Source organism: Ranitomeya variabilis, chromosome 3 (genome assembly GCF_051348905.1).
Source record: "Ranitomeya variabilis isolate aRanVar5 chromosome 3, aRanVar5.hap1, whole genome shotgun sequence".
Lineage (NCBI taxonomy): Eukaryota > Metazoa > Chordata > Amphibia > Anura > Dendrobatidae > Ranitomeya > Ranitomeya variabilis.
This window is the reverse complement of record NC_135234.1, coordinates 206628968-206648328: the sequence shown is the minus strand read 5'-3', so window position 1 is coordinate 206648328 and position 19361 is coordinate 206628968. Positions and strand designations below refer to the sequence as shown.

Genomic DNA, 19361 nt, shown 5'->3' with positions numbered 1-19361 from the left:
TGTCTTTATAAGTAACCTGTTTAAAAAATAAGTTATGACTAATATATTAAGAAGCAAACCTTTTAAAAAGTTTGGCATATCTACGGCAGTCAGTGTGTCAGAAAATTAAATATACGCCTGCCAAGTTATGGTGTACATTACAGTAAATTTGTTATGCCATGGGTGTCAATGATCCCTTGCTATGTGTATATTTTTGGAAAATAAACTGATCATGGCAGAGAAGAGAAAAAATGGAAAATTATTGAGCAAATATGACATTATCCATGAAATACAATTTTTTGTTAATACCATTAAGTTGGTCTGGCATAGAGGAAATATGATATCACCAACACCCCGGTCTGGCATAGAGGAAATATTATATCACCAACACAACCCGGTCTGGCATAGAGGAAATATTATATCACCAACACCCTGGTCTGGCATAGAGGAAATATTATATCACCAACACCCCGGTGTGGCATAGAGGAAATATTATATCACCAACACCCTGGTCTGGCATAGAGGAAATATTATATCACCAACACCCCGGTCTGGCATAGAGGAAATATATCACCAACACCCCTGCTCCAGTGAAAGTCAAATTAAGGTTTTATAAACTTGTACCTGTCGTGATGGTCGCACACGTCAGGCTGACATGGCTCCTTTTGTTTGGTGACAACCCCGGTAAGCATCAGGAAAGAAGGAGCCCAGGAGGTAATGGCACCAGTCACAAATTTTACATTTGCAATCCCGAATGTAGAAAGCATAAAACTTTTGCTGCAGAGAATGAAAAAGGAAGAAACATGTCAATAAGGCTACTTTCACACTAGCGTCGTGTACTGCACGTCGCTATTCGACGTAAAAGCGCCGCACAACGGGGGCAGCGGATGCAGTTTTCCAACGCATCCGCTGCCCCATTGTGAGGTGTTGGGAGGCAGGGGCGGAGTTCCGGCCGCGCATGTGCGGTTGGAAATGCTGCGGACGACGCACCAAAAAACGTTACAAGCAACGTTTTTTGGTGGCGACGGTCCGACGCAACCGTCTTGCGACGTGTGACAATGCGTCGCTAATAAAAGTCTATGGAGAAAAAACGCATCCTGCAAGCACTTTTGCAGGATGCATTTTTTCTGCAAAACGACGCATAGCGACGTGCAGTGCACGACACTAGTGTGAAAGTAGCCTAACACAGCAGTCACAAGGTAAATCAGCGAAAACAGTCACTGCACAGAAAACACTCACTTTTTTATCAGGTGTTTCATATCCATCATCCAAGTCTTGCAGCTTGGTAGTTTGTTGCTGTTCCTGTCAAAGATTTCTCTTTGAGGTTCCTTCACAAAGCTAATAAATAGCAGGACTGCTATAAGGCCCAGACCAGGGGTAACCTGTGTCAAAGAAGAGGGAGATATAAGAGACATTGCATAGTTAATCTACAGTGGCATCACCATATAAAGAAAGTGTCCACAGTCTAGTTTAAAAGGAATTTATAATGTTGAAAATGGAACCTGATCTCCATGCAGAATGCTCTAGAGCAGGAGGAGCTGAGCAGATTGATATATATATAATTGTTAAAAACGTTTCAGGAAAACGCGCATTATATTTATTGAAATCCTTAGTGTTAGTATGTATAAATCCAGTGGGTGGTCCTACTCAGTGATTAATAATCTTCCCATGCAGAGGTAGCGGTCAGCCACAGAGTAGGACCACCCAATGGACTCCTATACATACAAACACCAGGGATTTCAAAGAATAATTACAAGTTATGCTGAATCTTTCCCAGAAACCAAGATCATTCTTCTCAGCTTCCCCTCTACACCGTGCTGTCCACTGATTGGACAATGTAACAGGTTACCTTTAGTAAACTGGATATGGAAGTCGTTCTATTAAGAGATTATCTTTCAGATTTAGAGATTATCTACCAGAATCCCCCAGGCTTAGTACTTACCCGAAAGGCCCAGCGCCAGTCTCCGCCTGCCGCTCTTGTCACTGTCGATGCAATAATGTATCCGAGGCCACTGTTATACAAACAAGAAGCAAAATGGTCATCATTTCTGAACATTATATATATATATATATATATATATATATATATATATATATATATATATATATTAGGGTGCCAAGGAAATGCAAGTTTTTGAAGGTCTTACCTCCTAATTTTGTTCCTTTTTGGTCAAAGATATTTTATTATTTTCTTTTTTTAAGATTAGTTATCATTTACTGGTTGCTCAATGGCACATCATATTGCAGTTTTAAATGTTGGTTTAGCATTTATCGTCATGCATATCCCACGTTATGTATGGTATGTTGTGCCGTTTACCGATCAGATTAATTGATTTTATATTTTGATAGATCGGGCGTTTCTGAACGTGTCAATACCAAATGTGTGTGTGTGTGTGTGTGTGTGTGTGTGTGTGTGCGTGTGTGTGTATATATATATATATATATATATATATATATATATACATATACATACCTTGAGCAAGTGGTAAATCTAAATTTAATGTCAACATATTTTACCTGGTCAATCCTTATGCCAAAAGGAACAAATTTGAGGGGTAAGACTTACCACCTTGCAAAGTTCATTTTTCACCCTAATATATATATATATATATATATATATATATATATATATATATATATATATATATATATATACACATACAAACATACATTCACAGTACTGTGATAAAGATTCGGGCAGGTGTGGTAAAAAGCAGCTGTGACTTTAGCTATGAACTTATCAGCAGCCTCAAACTTAACAGCCCTCTCTCCGCTCAGCAACTCTCCCTTTGAGTGTCTGGAACTTGTAGTCCACTCAGCAGCACAGGTGTCCCTGCTGGAAAGTGGGGGGCATCATACTATAAGTGAGTGGCATCATATTGTTGGTGGAGGGCATTACACGGGGAGGAAGATATTATGAGGATAACATTGTGTCACACTGTTTAGAGACAAATTAATTGTGGAGGATGCATACCGTGTGTGGTGGAATGTAATGGGGAGGCCATTATATTGTGTAGGGGACCACTGTGGGCACCTCACTGTATGTATGTGTGGGACACTGTGAGGCCCATGAGAATAGTGTTGTACTATGTGGGAACACTAAAAGGGTTCAGTGGGAGCAGTACTCAGACTGACCTACAAAGCCATCCATAATCTTTCTCCTCCGTATATTTCCACACTAATCTCTCAATATCTTCCCTCACGTAATCTCCGGTCCTCCCAAGACCTCCTCCTTTCCTCCACGCTTATTCGCTCCTCACCCAATTGCATCCAAGACTTCTCCCGAATATCACCCATCCTCTGGAATTCAGTGCCCCAACACATCCGGTTATCCACTACTTTTGGATCCTTCAAAAGAAACCTGAAAACCCATCTCTTCAAAGAAGCTTACAGCCTGTAAAGACTACACGGCCACCTCAACACCACTGGAGCTACTGCAACCCTTGACCTACTGTCTCCTTCCCCACAATCCTGTAGATTGTAAGCCCGCAAGGGCAGGGTCCTCTTCCCGCTGTACCAGTCTGTCATTGTTAGTTTTGTTTACTGTAAGTGATATTTGTATTTTGATGTAACCCCTTCTCATGTACAGCACCATGGAATTAATGGTGCTATATAAATAAACAATAATAATAATAAAGTGTGTGTGAAAAATAAAAACAATGTGCACACTACAATAAGTGTAGGTCTCAGGAGGAATGAGCCTGAAAAAGAGCTGTTTGCACATGAATTCACTCTTCAAGTAACATACTTACCAGCCAAGAGGTTCAGTGAAGTAATAGATGGAAAGCATGCAGCCGCGCTGTCTTCCCACAAAGAGGTCGGCAATGATAGTGGGGGCCATTGTGGAACAGCATACCTTCGCGATTCCAATCAGTCTTCTCATTTCCAGAAAAAGTTGAAAATACTGTGAAAACAAAATAAAAATTCAGTTAATCTTTTAGGAACTTTTCTTAGACAACTGCCAACTTGGTTCTGCAGAGGTATGAGAGTTGGTGTTTGAGGAATGTATTGAAAAAGACATTAAATCCACAACACATCATTTAAAAAGTAACAATCACTTTAATTTTTGTTTCATAAAATAAAATGATAAGACCAGCTAAATGTGGCCACCAATAGTAGTAGTCACAGTTCTCTCTGGTAGAATTAATGTATATAACAAGCAATGAGAGGACCAATAAAAATTAAAGGGAATCTGTCACCCCAAAATTCGCCTATACGCTAAAGCCACCGGCAAATGGCCATCGCGATCTCCATCTGCACACGCGCGGCCTCCTACGGCCATTTTCCTGAAGCCCTGGGAAGTAGAAAACTCAATCTGCGCACGTGCGGCCTCAGGAAGATGGCCGCCGCCATCGGGAAAACCATAACTCACCCAGCTCTGCTGCTCTCCTTCAATACCGGGCCGCGGATTCACCTCAAATGTGGACGGGACCCTGCTCATGCCATACCGGTCACCGCACCACATCATCCCCGCACCTCTGTCGCCGCCACAATGCCGGTAAGCCCGCCGCCACCGGGAAAACCATGACTCACCCAGCTCTGCTGCTCTCCTTCAATACCGGGCCGGGGATTCACCTCAAATGTGGACGGGACCCTGCTCACGCCATACCGGTCACCGCGCCACATCATCCCCGCACCTCTGTCGCCGCTACAATGCCGGTAAGCCCGCCGCCACCGGGAAAACCGTGACTCACCCAGCTCTGCTGCTCTCCTTCAATAATGCCGTGGCGTCACCTCAAATGTGGAAGGGACCCTGGCCGCCGCCACCTGAGGAAGTGACCGCACATCTGCCGCCGCCACAGCACTGCCGCAACCTCCCCATGGACACCAGGCCATGGCGTCGCCCACCTAAGCAGGATGGGACCCTGCTCAGGTGCAACCCGTTCCGCCCACCGCACCTCAGCATCACCTCACCTCTGCCACCACCATGACTCCTGTGACCCTGCTCTGCCACTGCCTGCCCTCAGGTAAGAGATCTTAAATTCAAACAATAAGACGGACCCCCATCTTATAAAAAATCTTTTTTTCTGCAATTTTCACCCCAAATTTGGGGTGCGTCTTATAGCCCGAAAAATACGGTAGTTAATTTGGGACCTCATCTTTCGTAATCGGAGAGTGATAACTGTGATGTAAGACCCAAAAGTGATCCATAGTGATGAATAGCAGATAAGGGGGAATAACCCCTTTAAGGCAACTTTTACACATCAGTATTTTGCATCAGTACTTGTAAAAAAAAAAATCAGGATTAGCCCACTCCTCTTTTTTTCTTACAAAATGCTGATCTAAATACTGACAAGTGAGAGGCCTACAGCAGATTTCCCATTCAGTGGTGTCAGTGCGCTGTGTCCACCCTTACGAGTAAGCCTCCCTTAACTGTGGCCATATACCAATCCAATTTTGTTCGCATCAGTGCCAAAGTTTCATTGTAAACAGAAACGTGTCTCATGATGGACTAGGTGAGGTCTACCACATTACTTATGATACATATTATTGAGTTGGCTGTAAGAAACACCATTTTTCCCTCCAAAGAAACACTGAATCCGCTAAAAAAGGCTCTAAAAGGATGTGACCTCAGCCTTAAAATATTATATTTACTATGTTAATATTGCATCTGTAGAAGAAAGATCTACGAAGAGTATAAGCTTCTACCAAAACAGTTTATGTTCTACTTACCTCGTTGGGAATGAAGGTAATGCAGAGGTTCATGATTGCCCAGAAGGACATCCCTGCACACATTATGTATTTTCTGTTAAAGCGGTCACCCAGGTATCCAAAGACTTGATGAGCCAGGACTTGGCTGCATATGGAAACTGAAGTGGCAAGGGGAGAAAAAAAAGAATTATCACTTAACCCCATATCGACATGGACAACTTTCATGTTTTTGCTTTTACCTCCCCCCTTTCCAAGCGCCATAACTTTTTTTTCTGTATTCATAGACCTATCGGGCCTTGTTTTTTTCTGGACAAGTTGTCTTTTTGAATAACACCATTAAATTTACCACATAATGTACTGAAAAAAGGCAAATAAATTCCAAGTGCGGTAAAATTGTGAAAAATTTTTTTGCGAGACCTGTAACATCTTCATTTTTCAGTTGATAGAACAGTGCAGGGTTTATTTTTTATGGGGGGACAACATTTTCATTGATATCATATTGAGATAGATATGACCTTCTAATCGCTTCTTACAGCATTTTTGCAATTTATTTTAATTAACAGTATTTACTGATCGGGTTAATTATTTTATATTTTGATAGATCGAACCTTTATGGATGTGTGATACCACATATGTGTATTTTATAAAAAATAGTTAATATTATTTTTAATGGGGGAAAAGAGGGTGTGGGAGTGATTTAAACTTTTGTTTCTTTTTTCATATGGTTTAAAACTTTTTATTTTTACTATATTTGTAAGTCCCCTTAGATAACTAGAACCTGCAATCATCACTTGTACTATATACAACAATAACAGAATAAAAAAGTCCAGCTCTGTAATGACATCGAGGTCTCCAGCAGATCCCCACCTCCTGACTGTCTGTCACGAGAGCGTCACATCCTCATGGGAGATCTGGGGATAGAAAGTAGCTACGTATTGTAAATCATAGATCTTCCATTTAGCCGATGTGTTTGTGTTTCATAGTAAATGGATTTAGTTTTCATTGGTGCTGAATAGGTTAATAACCCTTGCTATGCCAGTCAGAAACTTGCAGCTCCATCTCACAGCTGTTCTCTCCCTATAAAATCTGACCAGACCTTCCCTTCCTTGCCAGTGAAAGCTTTGCTTCCTAGCTCGTTGGAGATGCTGTGCTGAATTGGAGATCGTTGTTGCTACTGGAGATTGCTGCATGCTGTTTTTGGGTGTATGCTTTCCTCATTGTCCTATTCCCATTTGGTGGTACATTCCTATCCCTCTCTAAACACTTCTCTACTGTTGGTGAGTGTTTTTGCATGTTTGCTGCTTTCTGATATCCCTGTCTGTCTTATGTGTTAATACACTAATATTTCTATTCTAGGCCTCCTGGGGGAGAGGACAATTTAGGGAATAGCAGGAGAACAGTAAGGCTGGTGGCCCAAACCTCCTCACCTTTAGAGGTACCATTGGGAGCAGAAATAGTTAGGTCCCCAGTCCTAGAGACAGTTCAAGGCCCTTTTCCCTTATCAAGTACAGTCACTGCGTGAAACTTTTAGCAACCCATAGGCTTGTTCCCACGATGGCTGATGGACATATACAATGACACGTCACCATGACATTGTGTTGTTAATGCCGCTGTCAAAAAATGCCAGAGGTATTTAACAGGTTCCCAGTTGCTGGTGGACCCCTCTCCAATTGCAGGTGTTAGAGGCACAATCTGGCTGTGTGTCACAGCTATTATCTGCTGGGAATAGCCCACTACATACACCTGTTCTCACTCACTGAGATGTTATCAAATTTGAGTCAGGGATTTCAGACTAGTCCTCCCGATGCCAGCTTTCATGGTGACTTGCAGAATATGATTTGAAGTTGATAATTACCTATGTTCTTTAATCCAAGTCCACTGCTCTCCAGATGAAAGTCGCTTTGCAGATTTGGCATCACGCCTACATGAACAAGAGAAGAGCACAAATGATCATTTGTAATTAGGGAACTGTAGTACTTTTCAATAGGATTCTCATATGCCATGAAGAGTCAGACAGTCGTGGTGCTATTATAGACACCTTCACAGCTACGGGATTACAAAATCTTGCCACCAGAACCTTTTACTCCTCTTTCACCTACCGTTTTCAGTAAAGAAATCCATATAGATGACTAGATTTATGTAGGACAGAATTAGTACAATAATGATGGAGCGTACGTGAGAAATTACACTCCGGTCATCAATGTTCTGCCTTTCAAGCATAGCTTTTTCTTCTTCCTCAGCATCAAACATCTGAATGGTAGTATGCGTACAACTCTGGACAGAGGCCATGATTACAGAGCCCTGTAAACACTGGAGATAGACACAGAAAACGGAAAAAACATTGAATTACTCTCATCATCAGACTGGTCTACATAACAATGTTATACTGCGCTATTTTCCTAATTATTTATTATTTATCTCATAAATCAATAGTGCAAATGAAAATAATAAAATGTGTAATATATCTTAGAGAAATCAGTCTCTTTCTCCTAATGAGAACTCAAGAGTGCCCTGCAAAGTAACACGGAGGGCCGTGACACAAGAGACAACCTATGTAAAGAAGTAGCCCCCCAATAATAATTTGTATGAAAAGTAAATCATTTTATTAGAACACATGATGAAAAGATTAAAAAATGGAGATGTAAATACACAGAACAGGAATGGAAAACAAGCCAACACTGAGCAAGAAAGTAAGTTATGTCCAAAGTTATATATAAATTACAGCAACTTGCAAAAATCCACTCTGAATTAGTATATAAAGACAGGTGTATTCAAAGAAAGAGGAATATAGTGCAAGGTGCAAATGACTAGATGTAGACAAGGACCTAAATAAATAAGGTGGAAACTACTGGGTTTTCTCTCTGGTAACTCCTATAAAGTGTTATACAAAGGGTATGAGCTAGGTAAAAAAAAATAATTTGTAGGAGAGTCCAGAAACAAAAGAAGTCTTTTTGCACACCATAGCTCAAAGCAATGCCAATTGCATAGTGTCACATAAAGGCATATATAAATCCAGGCTAGAAGGTGTGGAAGGATACCCAGGGTCCAGACAGCTCCAGTGTACCCCTGGACACACGTTTCGATAATCTCTTCCTCAGAAGGGGTTTGCTGAACCATGAGGATTCACCGTGTTCAATACTTTTCAATTGGTGAAATTTCTCTTGCAGAGACTAGTGTTTCCGCAAGAGAAATTGACATACTGCTGTCTGGAGAGACGCACCGCATGTAAGTCTCCACAGGTGATCTGCGGGCGTCTGTGGTTACATAGTGGACATGGGATTTCTTGAAATCCCACCCACTATGCTGTAACATCTGGAAGTTTGAATTCACAATTTGTTTTCTCTTTGTCATCCTTAAAATGAAATCATGGATATTCCCTTCAAATTGTCAGCGCTGGGCCCACTTCCAGAGGACACAATACTAGCCACCATGGATGTGGAGTCTCTATATTCCAACATTCATCATGAGGATGGAATTGCGGCATGCAAATATTTCCTTAAAAAAAACTATGTAGCCACAGAACCAACACTACAATTTTTCAGGATTGTGCTCCATCAGAACTATTTCTCCTTTGGGAACAATTTATACCAACAGTGTATGGGCAGCGCCATGGGAAGCAAAATGTCCCCACAATATGCTAACCTATTTACGGCTGATCTGGAGGAAGAATTTTTGTCATCTTGCTCTAATAATAATAATAATAATAATCTTTATTTTTATATAGCGCTAACATATTACGCAGCGCTTTACAGCCCCCAATGAGGCTCACAATCTAAATTCCCTATCAGTATGTCTTTGGAATGTGGGAGGAAACCGGAGTGCCCGGAGGAAACCCACGCAAACACGGAGAGAACATACAAACTCTTTGCAGATGTTGTCCTAGGTGGGATTTGAACCCAGGACTCCAGCGCTGCAAGGCTGCAGTGCTAACCACTGCGCCACCGTGCTGCTATTAAACCTCTTGCACACTTCTGCCACATTGATGATCTGCTAATAATCTGGGCAGGCTCAAAAGATGATCTGCTTACCTTCCACATTAACTTCAACAAGTCCCACCCAACCATAAAGATCACCCTCAACTTCTCAAAGCCCCAAATACATTTTCTGGACACGACCATATACATCAAGGACAACACCATACGAACATCAATCTATTTATATCATTGCCTTGTAATGCTTTAATTTCCTGTTCTGTCCAGATGTCACCGTATCCAAGAATTCCAAGCGGAGGAAGTTCCCGGACCGCAATATTGGGACACCCAAGTGATGGCTGTCTCAATATGGAAACTGCTGCTGGTACCAACCTATTGCACGGTACCACCAGCGGAGCACCGTCGCACCACACACACATGCACTCTATACGCCGTACGTGCCACACACACACACTCACATACACTCACACACTCGCTCAGCCTCTTGCGCAGTACGACCAGCAGTTCAGTGAACACATGCGGAATCACTTGTGCTCAATGGTCGTCAGCGCTGTGGATGCAGCGAACATGTGCTACGTCCAAGGTGCTGCTACTTCCAGATCGTGTGCACCCGGCCTTAAATGTTCTGTCTTTTTCTAATTAACTCATTTGTAATCCTGCCTGAAGAAGGAGCCTCTGTGCTCTGAAAGCTGCAAACAGATATTATTTCCTGGAAGGCCAATAAAGGTATCACTCCGAGAATACTTTTGTCATCATTGGGCATAAAGGTATTCACATCGATTTTTCATGATACCACAATATATTTTGTTATTATACACTCTGATTGCTGGGAAACACAGTGCCAACATTACAGGAACGGCATCCATCCAAAAGGTGTTGAGTGTTTTACTTGTGTATAATACACTCAAATTAATGAGAGGGGTTATCCAGTGGTAGACCACCGTTTAGTAACTAAAATAAGGTTAAACTTACCTGTTCTCTCCACCAGAGGGCGCTGATAATTCCTATCACGTTTTAAAACTCTCTAGCAAATGTTGCAACACAAGTTGTGACTGCAACACACAAGAGAATCTGATCGTTTCCAAACCCTCCTTGTGTAATAAGCGGTGGATGATTGTGACATCATCACCTGTCAGTCAGCGTTCTAAGCCATTGTGATGTCATGAATAATTAATATTGGGATGCTATTCAATATAAACTACTGTATATTCTCGTGTATAAGCCCAGATTTTCAGCACATTTTTTTGTGCTGAGAACGCCCCCCTCGGCTTATACACGAGTCATTGTCCCAGAGGGTTGGAGGGGAGCGGCAGGAGCTGGCCGCTGTCACATCATAGTCACCCACTCCTTGTGCGATCACTGCAAGTCCTCCCTGCATCTCTCTGTTGTCCTGGCGAAGCAGCTCTTCCTGTGTTCAGCGGTCACATGGTACAGCTCATTAAAGTAATGAATATGGATGCGTCTCCACTCCCATAGGCATGGAGCGCATATTCATTACTTTAGTGAGCGGTTCCACATGATCGCTGAACACAGGAAGAGCTGCCTCGCCGGGACAATAGAGACATGCAGGGACGTGCAACGGCAGTGCAGCAGGGTGAGGAGGACGGGGAGGACAGAAAAGGAAGGAGAAGGATGGGGGTAGCCGAGCGGAGTCATGCAAACAACAGGGGGAGGACGGGGGAGCCATGCACACAACAAGGGGAGGTCGGGAGAGCCATGCACACAACAGGGGGAGGATGGAGGAGCCAAGCATACAACAGGAGGAGCCACACATACCAGGACAGGGATGAGGGGACAATGCATACCCGGCTGGGTATACCCGGGGGAGGATGGAGGAGCCATGCACACAACAGGGGGAGGATGGATGAGCCATGCATACAACAGGGGGAGGACGGAGGAGCCATGCACACAACAGGGAGAGCAGGGAGGAGCCATACACAAAACGGGGAGGACGGAGGAGCAATGCACACAACAGGGGGAGGACGGAGGAGCCATGCACAAAACGGGGAGGACAGAGGAGCCATGCACACAACAGGGGGAGAACGGATGAGCCATGCATAAAACAGGAAGAGGACGAAGGCGCCATGCACACAACAGGGGGAGGACGGAGGAGCCATGCACACAACAGGGGGAGGACGGAGGAGCCATGCACACAACAGGGGGAGGATGGAGGAGCCAAGCATACAACAGGAGGAGCCACACATACCAGGACAGGGATGAGGGGACAATGCATACCCGGCTTATACTCGAGTCAATAAGCTTATCCAGTTTTCCGTGGCAAAATTAAGTGCCTCGACCTATACTCGGGTTGGCTTATACTCGAGTATATACGGTAACTGGTAATGATGACAGTACATAGGGGCTGGCAAATTTTAGATAGGGGCAAGCACACAGCAGTGGCCCATGAGTTGCGACTCATCAGTATCATTATCTCTGGCTGTGAGGGTATGTGCATATGTTGTGGATTTGGCTGTGGATTTTTCCACACAGATTTTGTAAAAATCCGCAGGTAAAACGCCCTGCGTTTCACCTGCAGATTTACCTCTGTTTTTCTGCGGATTTCAACTTCGTTTTTACACCTGCGGCTTCCAATTATGGAACAGGTGTAAAACGCTGTGGAATCCGAACAAAGAATTGACATGCTGCAGAAAATAAACCGCAGCGTTTCCACGCGGTATTTTCCGCAGCATGTGCACTGCGATTTGGTTTTCCATAGGTTCACATGGTACTGTACAACGCATGGAAAACTGCTGAGAATTCGCAGCGTCAAATCCGCTGTGGATCCGCAGCCAAATCCGCAACGTGTGCACATAGCCTTAAAAGACGGAAATTAGTGTGTAATTGGGATCATACCACACCTATGCAATGAATAAAACACTTTTTTGTAGATATACAGAGGCAGTACCCAGGGGCTGGCAAATTTTAGATAGGGGCAAGCACACAGCAGTGGCCCATGAGTTGCGGCTCATCAGTATCATATTTATCTCTGGCTGCTTCATAAATTAGAGGTAACATGGCTGTAAGAAGGCAGAAATTGGTGTGTAATTGGGATCACACAACTCCTATGCAATGAATAAAACTCTTTTTTGTAGGTATGCAGAAGCGCCCATGAGGGTATAAAGGGGCTGTAGGAACCCCATTCACATGCTTTTAAAGGTGATATGCTGGGTTTATAAGGTATACAACTGGTGACAGATAATCAACAACTCTGAACTCTTGGCCAGACTGGGACAAAAAAGCAGCCCAGCCACACAAACCCCAGCAGCTCACATACAGTGCCTTGCAAAAGTATTCGGCCCCCTGGAACTTTTCAACCTTTTCCCACATATCATGCTTCACACACAAAGATACCAAATGTAAATTTTTGGTGAAGAATCAACAACAAGTGGAACACAATTGTGAAGTTGAATGAAATGTATTGGTTATTTAAAATTTTTGTGGAAATTCAAAAACTGAAAAGTGGGTCGTGTAATATTATTTGGCCACTTTAACTTAATACTTTGTTGCGCCACCTTTTGCTGCGATTACAGCTGCAAGTTGCTTGGGGTATGTCTCTATCAGTTTTGTACATCGAGAGACTTAAATTCTTGCCCATTCTTCCGTGGCAAACAGCTTGAGCTCAGTGAGGTTTGATGGAAATCGTTTGTGAACAGCAGTTTTCTGCTCTTTCCACAAATTCTCGATTGGATTGAGGTCTGGACATTGTCTGGATACGTTTATTTGTGAACCATTCCATTGTAGATTTTGCTTTATGTTTGGGATCATTGTCTTGTTGGAAGACAAATCTCCATCCCATTCTAAGGTCTTTTGCAAACTCCAAGAGGTTTTCTTCAAGAATGGTCCTGTATTTGGCTCCATCCATCTTAACCATCTTCCCTGTCCCTGCTGAAGAAAAGCAGGCCCAAACCATGATGCTGCCACCACCATGTTTGACAGTGGGGATGGTGTGTTCAGGGTGATGAGCTGTGTTGCCTTTACGCCAAGCATATCTTTTGGCATTATTGCCAAAAAGTTCGATTTTGGTTTCATCTGACCAGAGCACCTTCTTCCACATGTTTGGTGTGTCTCCCAGGTGGCTTGTTGCAAACTTTAAACAACACTTTTTATGGATATCTTTGAGAAATGGCTTTCTTCTTGCCACTCTTCCATAAAGGCCAGATTTGTGCAGTGTACGACTGATTGTTGTCCTATGGACAGACTGTCCCACCTCAGCTGTAGATCTCTGCAGTTCAGAGTGATCATGGGCCTCTTGGCTGCATCTCTGATCAGTCTTCTCCTTGTTTGAAATGAAAGTTTAGAGGGACGGCTGGGTCTTTGTAGATTTGCAGTGGTATGATACTCCTTTCATTTCAATATGATCGCTTGCACAGTGCTCCTTCAGATGTTTAAAGTTTTGGAAATCATTTTGTATCCAAATCCGGCTTTAAACTTCTCCACAACCGTATCACGGACCTGCCTGTTATGTTCCTTGGTCTTCATGATGCACTCTGTGCTTCTAACAGAACCCTGAGACTATCACAGAGCAGGTGCATTTATACGGAGAATTGATTACACACAGGTGGATTATATTTATCATCATTAGGCATTTAGGACAACATTGGATCATTCAGAGATCCACAATGAACTTCTGGAGTGAGTTTGCTGCACTGAAAGTAAAGGGGCCGAATAATATTGCACGCCCCACTTTTCAGTTTTCGAATTTCCACAAAAATTTAAAATAACCAATAAATTTAATTCAACTTCACAACTGTGTTCCACTTGCTGTTGATTCTTAAAAAAAAAAATTACATTTGGTATCTTTATGTTTGAAGCATCATATGTGGGAAAAGGTTGAAAAGTTCCAGGGAGTCGAATGCTTTCGCAAGGCACTTTACTCAAACACTCCCCACCCCCGATAAGTAGATTTTTGCTATATTTTGTCTTGCCCCTCAACATTCCTCTTACAGGAGTTATTTAAAGAGCCACATGTGAATGGCGCCACAGTGCGCATTACACTGGTCAACAGCATTTTTGGTGCCAAAGATATTTCATCGAATTTAGGGTATTTTTGGGGTGCTGATTCTGAATATGTCATCAGTTTTGCCAGATTGGCTCAAGTTTTTGAGATCTTTGGTATCTTATTTATAGCACTTGTTGGTAAATGCGACGCATCATCTCATTAATTTCTTTGGATTAGTACTTGAACTGAGCAGTTCTCAATATAGTTTTGTGTTAATTAGTGTTCTAAAAGTTTGTTCATAGCTTGATTTTTGCACTAACTTTATGTTGTTGTCTGTTTTCCAGTGAAAAGCATGAACTCATCAAGAAGAAGTTGTCTTAACGATCCAGACTCATTCTGTTACATTTGTGGTGAATACACACTGCCAAAACATAGAAGAAACATAACAGACTTCGTCAAAAAAGTGTATTTTGCCTATTTTGGGGTTATGCTTGGGGACCAAGACAAGTTTTGGGCACCACACATAGTGTGCAAAGCATGTATCGAATTATTACGAAAATGGAGCAAAGGACAAAGAAAAAGCTTCAAATTTGGTGTTCCAATGGTGTGGAGAGAGCCAAAAAATCATCATGATGACTGTTATTTATGGTAAACACAGGTACAGGCACATCTTCACAATGAGGGACAGGCCTTCTTGCAGATTCCATGTTACTCCCATTTTCATTTCTTATGCTTATTGAATCCTTGCACTTGCACTGCACAGAAATAACAGTCATCATGATGATTTTTTGGCTCTCTCCACACCATTGGAACACCAAATTTGAAGCTTTTTCTTTGTCCTTTGCTCCATTTTCGTAATAATTCGATACATGCTTTGCACACTATGTGTGGTGCCCAAAACTTGTCTTGGTCCCCAAGCATAACCCCAAAATAGGCAAAATACACTTTTTTGACGAAGTCTGTTATGTTTCTTCTATGTTTTGGCAGTGTGTATTCACCACAAATGTAACAGAATGAGTCTGGATCGTTAAGACAACTTCTTCTTGATGAGTTCATGCTTTTCACTGGAAAACAGACAACAACATAAAGTTAGTGCAAAAATCAAGCTATGAACAAACTTTTAGAACACTAATTAACACAAAACTATATTGAGAACTGCTCAGTTCAAGTACTAATCCAAAGAAATTAATGAGATGATGCGTCGCATTTACCAACAAGTGCTATAAATAAGATACCAACAATCTCAAAAACTTGAGCCAATCTGGCAAAACTGATAGCATATTCAGAATCAGCACCCCAAAAATACCCCAAATTCATTAAAATATTTTGGACACCAGAAAAATTTTTTTTTTTTGATGACCTGTGTTATCGACCACAGCTCCATTTGCACAAATGAGGGTATAAAGGGGCTGTAGGAACCCCATTTACATGCTTTTAAAGGTGATGCGCAGGGTGTATAAGGTATAAAACTGGTGACAGGTACATTTTGTTCCTAGGAACCCACTTTCAAGAAAATCAACCGCTCTGAATGGACCTTGGCCGGACTGGGACAAAAAAGCAGCCCAGCCACACAAACCCCTGCAGCCCACATACTCAAGTACTCCCCACCCCCAATAAATAGATTTTTGCTATACTTTGTCATACCCCTCAACACTCCACTTACAGGAGTTATTTAAAGAGCCACATGTGAATGGCGCCACAGTGCGCATTATCGACCACAGCTCCATTTACACAGCACTCCTCAGATCGCCGGTTCTTGGGATCATGGGGGTCCAAAAAGTCAGACCCACAGTGACTGGAAAGTTCTTGGGGTAGGAGTTTACTTGGAATAATCAATTTAAATGGGTTTTCCAATATTTATTTCCATTTTCACATAGGAATATTGAAAATAATAAACCAATATTGAACCTCCCCAAATGTTGCCTCTCCTACAAAAGGACATGAAAAGTGCTGCTGTGCATATATACAGGACAGGAGGAGTGGTACTGTGCAGTGTATATGTACAGGGCAGGAGAAGTGGTACTGTGCAGTGTATATATACAGGACAGGAGACGTGGTACTGTGCAGTGTGTATATACAGGACAGGAGAAGTGGTACTGTGCAGTGTATATATACAGGACAGAAGGAGTGGTACTGTGCAGTGTATATATACAAGGCAGGAGAAGTGATACTGTGCAGTGTATATATACAGGACAGGAGAAGTGGTACTGTGCAGTGTATATATACAGGACAGAAGGAGTGGTACTGTGCAGTGTATATATACAGGACAGGAGGAGTGGTGCTGTGCAGTGTATATATACAGGACAGGAGGAGTGGTATTGTGCAGTGTATATATACAGGACAGGAGGAGTGGTACTGTGCAGTGTATATATACAAGGCAGGAGAAGTGATACTGTGCAGTGTATATATACAGGACAGGAGGAGTGGTACTGTGCAGTGTATATATACAGGACAGGAGGAGTGGTACTGTGCAGTGTGTATATACAAGGCAGGAGAAGTGGTACTGTGCAGCGGGTATATACAGGACAGGAGGAGTGGTACTGTGCAGTGTGTATATACAAGGCAGGAGAAGTGATACTGTGCAGTGTATATATACAGGACAGGAGGAGTGGTATTGTGCAGTGTATATATACAGGACAGGAGGAGTGGTGCTGTGCAGTGTATATATACAGGACAGGAGGAGTGGTATTGTGCAGTGTATATATACAGGACAGGAGAAGTGGTACTGTGCAGTGTATATGTACAGGACAGGAGAAGTGGTACTGTGCAGTGTATATATACAGGACAGGAGGAGTGGTACTGTGCAGTGTATATATACAGGACAGGAGGAGTGATACTGTGCAGTGTATATATACAGGACAGGAGGAGTGGTACTGTGCAGTGTATATATACAGGACAGGAGGAGTGGTACTGTGCAGTGTATATATACAGGACAGGAGGAGTGGTATTGTGCAGTGTATATATACAGGACAGGAGAAGTGGTACTGTGCAGTGTATATGTACAGGACAGGAGAAGTGGTACTGTGCAGTGTATATATACAGGACAGGAGGAGTGGTACTGTGCAGTGTATATATACAGGACAGGAGGAGTGATACTGTGCAGTGTATATATACAGGACAGGAGGAGTGGTACTGTGCAGTGTATATATACAGGACAGGAGGAGTGGTACTGTGCAGTGTATATATACAGGACAGGAGGAGTGGTACTGTGCAGTGTATATATACAGGACAGGAGGAGTGGTACTGTACAGTGTATATATACAGGACAGGAGGAGTGGTATTGCGCTGTGTATATATACAGGACAGGAGATATATATAATTTCCTGTAGGACATGTCTCACTGTTGGAAGTCCACTCTGACAAAATAGTGAAAGTGTGCACCCAGTCAGCAGCGGTTACATGACATAACAATGTCCTCGGACTGCTGGTGTAAATACTTTTATGCCCAATAATGACAAAAGTTTTCTCGGAGTGATACCTTTATTGGCTAACCAGAAAATAATATATGTGTCACTCTGGGTGAGGGAGAAGCAAGGTGCACTACAACAGGGAGAGGGATGGGAAGCCCAAACATTAGGGAAGGGGGAAGTGGAGACCGCTAGGCATATTTAACAACACCCTGTCTGCCCTAAACGTTCCTAAATAGTTTCCGCATCAATCACTACAATATATTTTGTTATTATACACTCTGACTGCTGGGAAACACAGTGCCAACATTACAGGTATATAATACACTCACATTAATGAGAGGGGTTATCCAGTGGTAGACCACCATTTATTAATTAAAATAAGGTTAAACTTACCTGGTTCTCTCCACCAGAGGGCGCTGATAATTCCTATCGCTCTTCAGTTGGCCTTTAAAAGGTATCAACCGATGAGGACTCTCAATTCTAAATATTCTTCTATCCACTGGCTAACACAGTACCAAGATATATATATCTTTCCTGTATCGCTTTTTAAAACTCTCTAGCAAATTTTGCAACACAAGTTGTGACTGCAACACACAAGAGAATCTGATCGTTTCCAAACCCTTCCACGTGTCATAAGCGGGGGATGATTGTGACATCATCACCTGTCAGTCAGCGTTCTAAGCCATTGTGATGTCATGAATAATTAATATTGGGATGCTATTCAATATAAACCAATTGGTAATGATGACAATTCCCAGGGGTTGACATATTTTAGATAGGGGCAAGCACACAGCAGTGGCCCATGAGTTGCCGCTCATCTAATATATAAAGCTGAATGTGTGAATGTGTATGTATGTGTGTATGTATGTATGTATGTATGTATGTCCGGGATTGGCATCTGAACCGTCGCAGCTACAGGCACAAAATTTTGCACAGTCACACGTCTGGACCCCGAGAGCGTCAAAGCTATGTTGTGAGGTGAAATTTTAACCCCGCGCTTTCCAATTCACCAAACAGTTTTGCCCCTATCTACATAATGGGGAAAAAGTGAAAGGAAAAGTGTTGGAGGCGTCGCAGCTACAGGCACAAAATTTTGCACAGTCACACGTCTGGACCCCGAGAGCGTCAAAGCTATGTTGTGAGGTGAAATTTTAACCCCGTGCGTTCCAATTCACCAAACAATTTTGCCCCTATCTACATAATGGGGAAAAAATGAAAGGAAAAGTGTTGGAGGCAAATTAACAGCTGCCAGATGTGAACAAGGGGGACTTAAAGAATGAGAGCGATGGCGCCAAAGGGTATATACTGTACAGTTGCTAAGGTGGGGCCCCGACATGGGATAATCACCACACCACCACGGGGATATGAACACACACACAAAATGCGCCACACACTACCACGTGCTCGAACACATATACCACCCTCAGCGCACATTTCACCACACATACA

At 42.6% G+C, this 19361-nt stretch overlaps 1 protein-coding gene across 1 annotated transcript; it reads right to left on the bottom strand.

The window, feature by feature from the left end:
* Nucleotides 1-514: 514 nt before the first annotated feature.
* On the bottom strand, nucleotides 515-18514 carry LOC143818072 (protein spinster homolog 1-like). Its single transcript, XM_077299497.1, has 8 exons — nucleotides 18306-18514; nucleotides 7731-7941; nucleotides 7487-7552; nucleotides 5653-5789; nucleotides 3732-3883; nucleotides 1922-1991; nucleotides 1219-1361; nucleotides 515-756 (listed from the first exon to the last, which is right to left on the bottom strand). The coding sequence occupies exons 2-8, from the start codon at nucleotides 7918-7920 to the stop codon at nucleotides 582-584; spliced, it is 933 nt and encodes a 310-aa protein (XP_077155612.1). The 5' UTR covers nucleotides 7921-7941; nucleotides 18306-18514; the 3' UTR covers nucleotides 515-581.
* Between the last annotated feature and the right edge of the window lie 847 nt (nucleotides 18515-19361).

Excerpts from the sequence above, each read along its gene's own strand:
- LOC143818072 (XM_077299497.1), bottom strand. The coding sequence starts at position 7,920 with ATGGCCTCTGTCCAGAGTTGTACGCATACTACCATTCAGATGTTTGAT. Across the intron at positions 3,884-5,652 it reads TTACCTTCATTCCCAACGAG|TATTTTCAACTTTTTCTGGA; the intron begins GTAAGTAGAACA and ends TTGTTTTCACAG. Across the intron at positions 1,992-3,731 it reads TTCACTGAACCTCTTGGCTG|TGGCCTCGGATACATTATTG; the intron begins GTAAGTATGTTA and ends TTTGTATAACAG.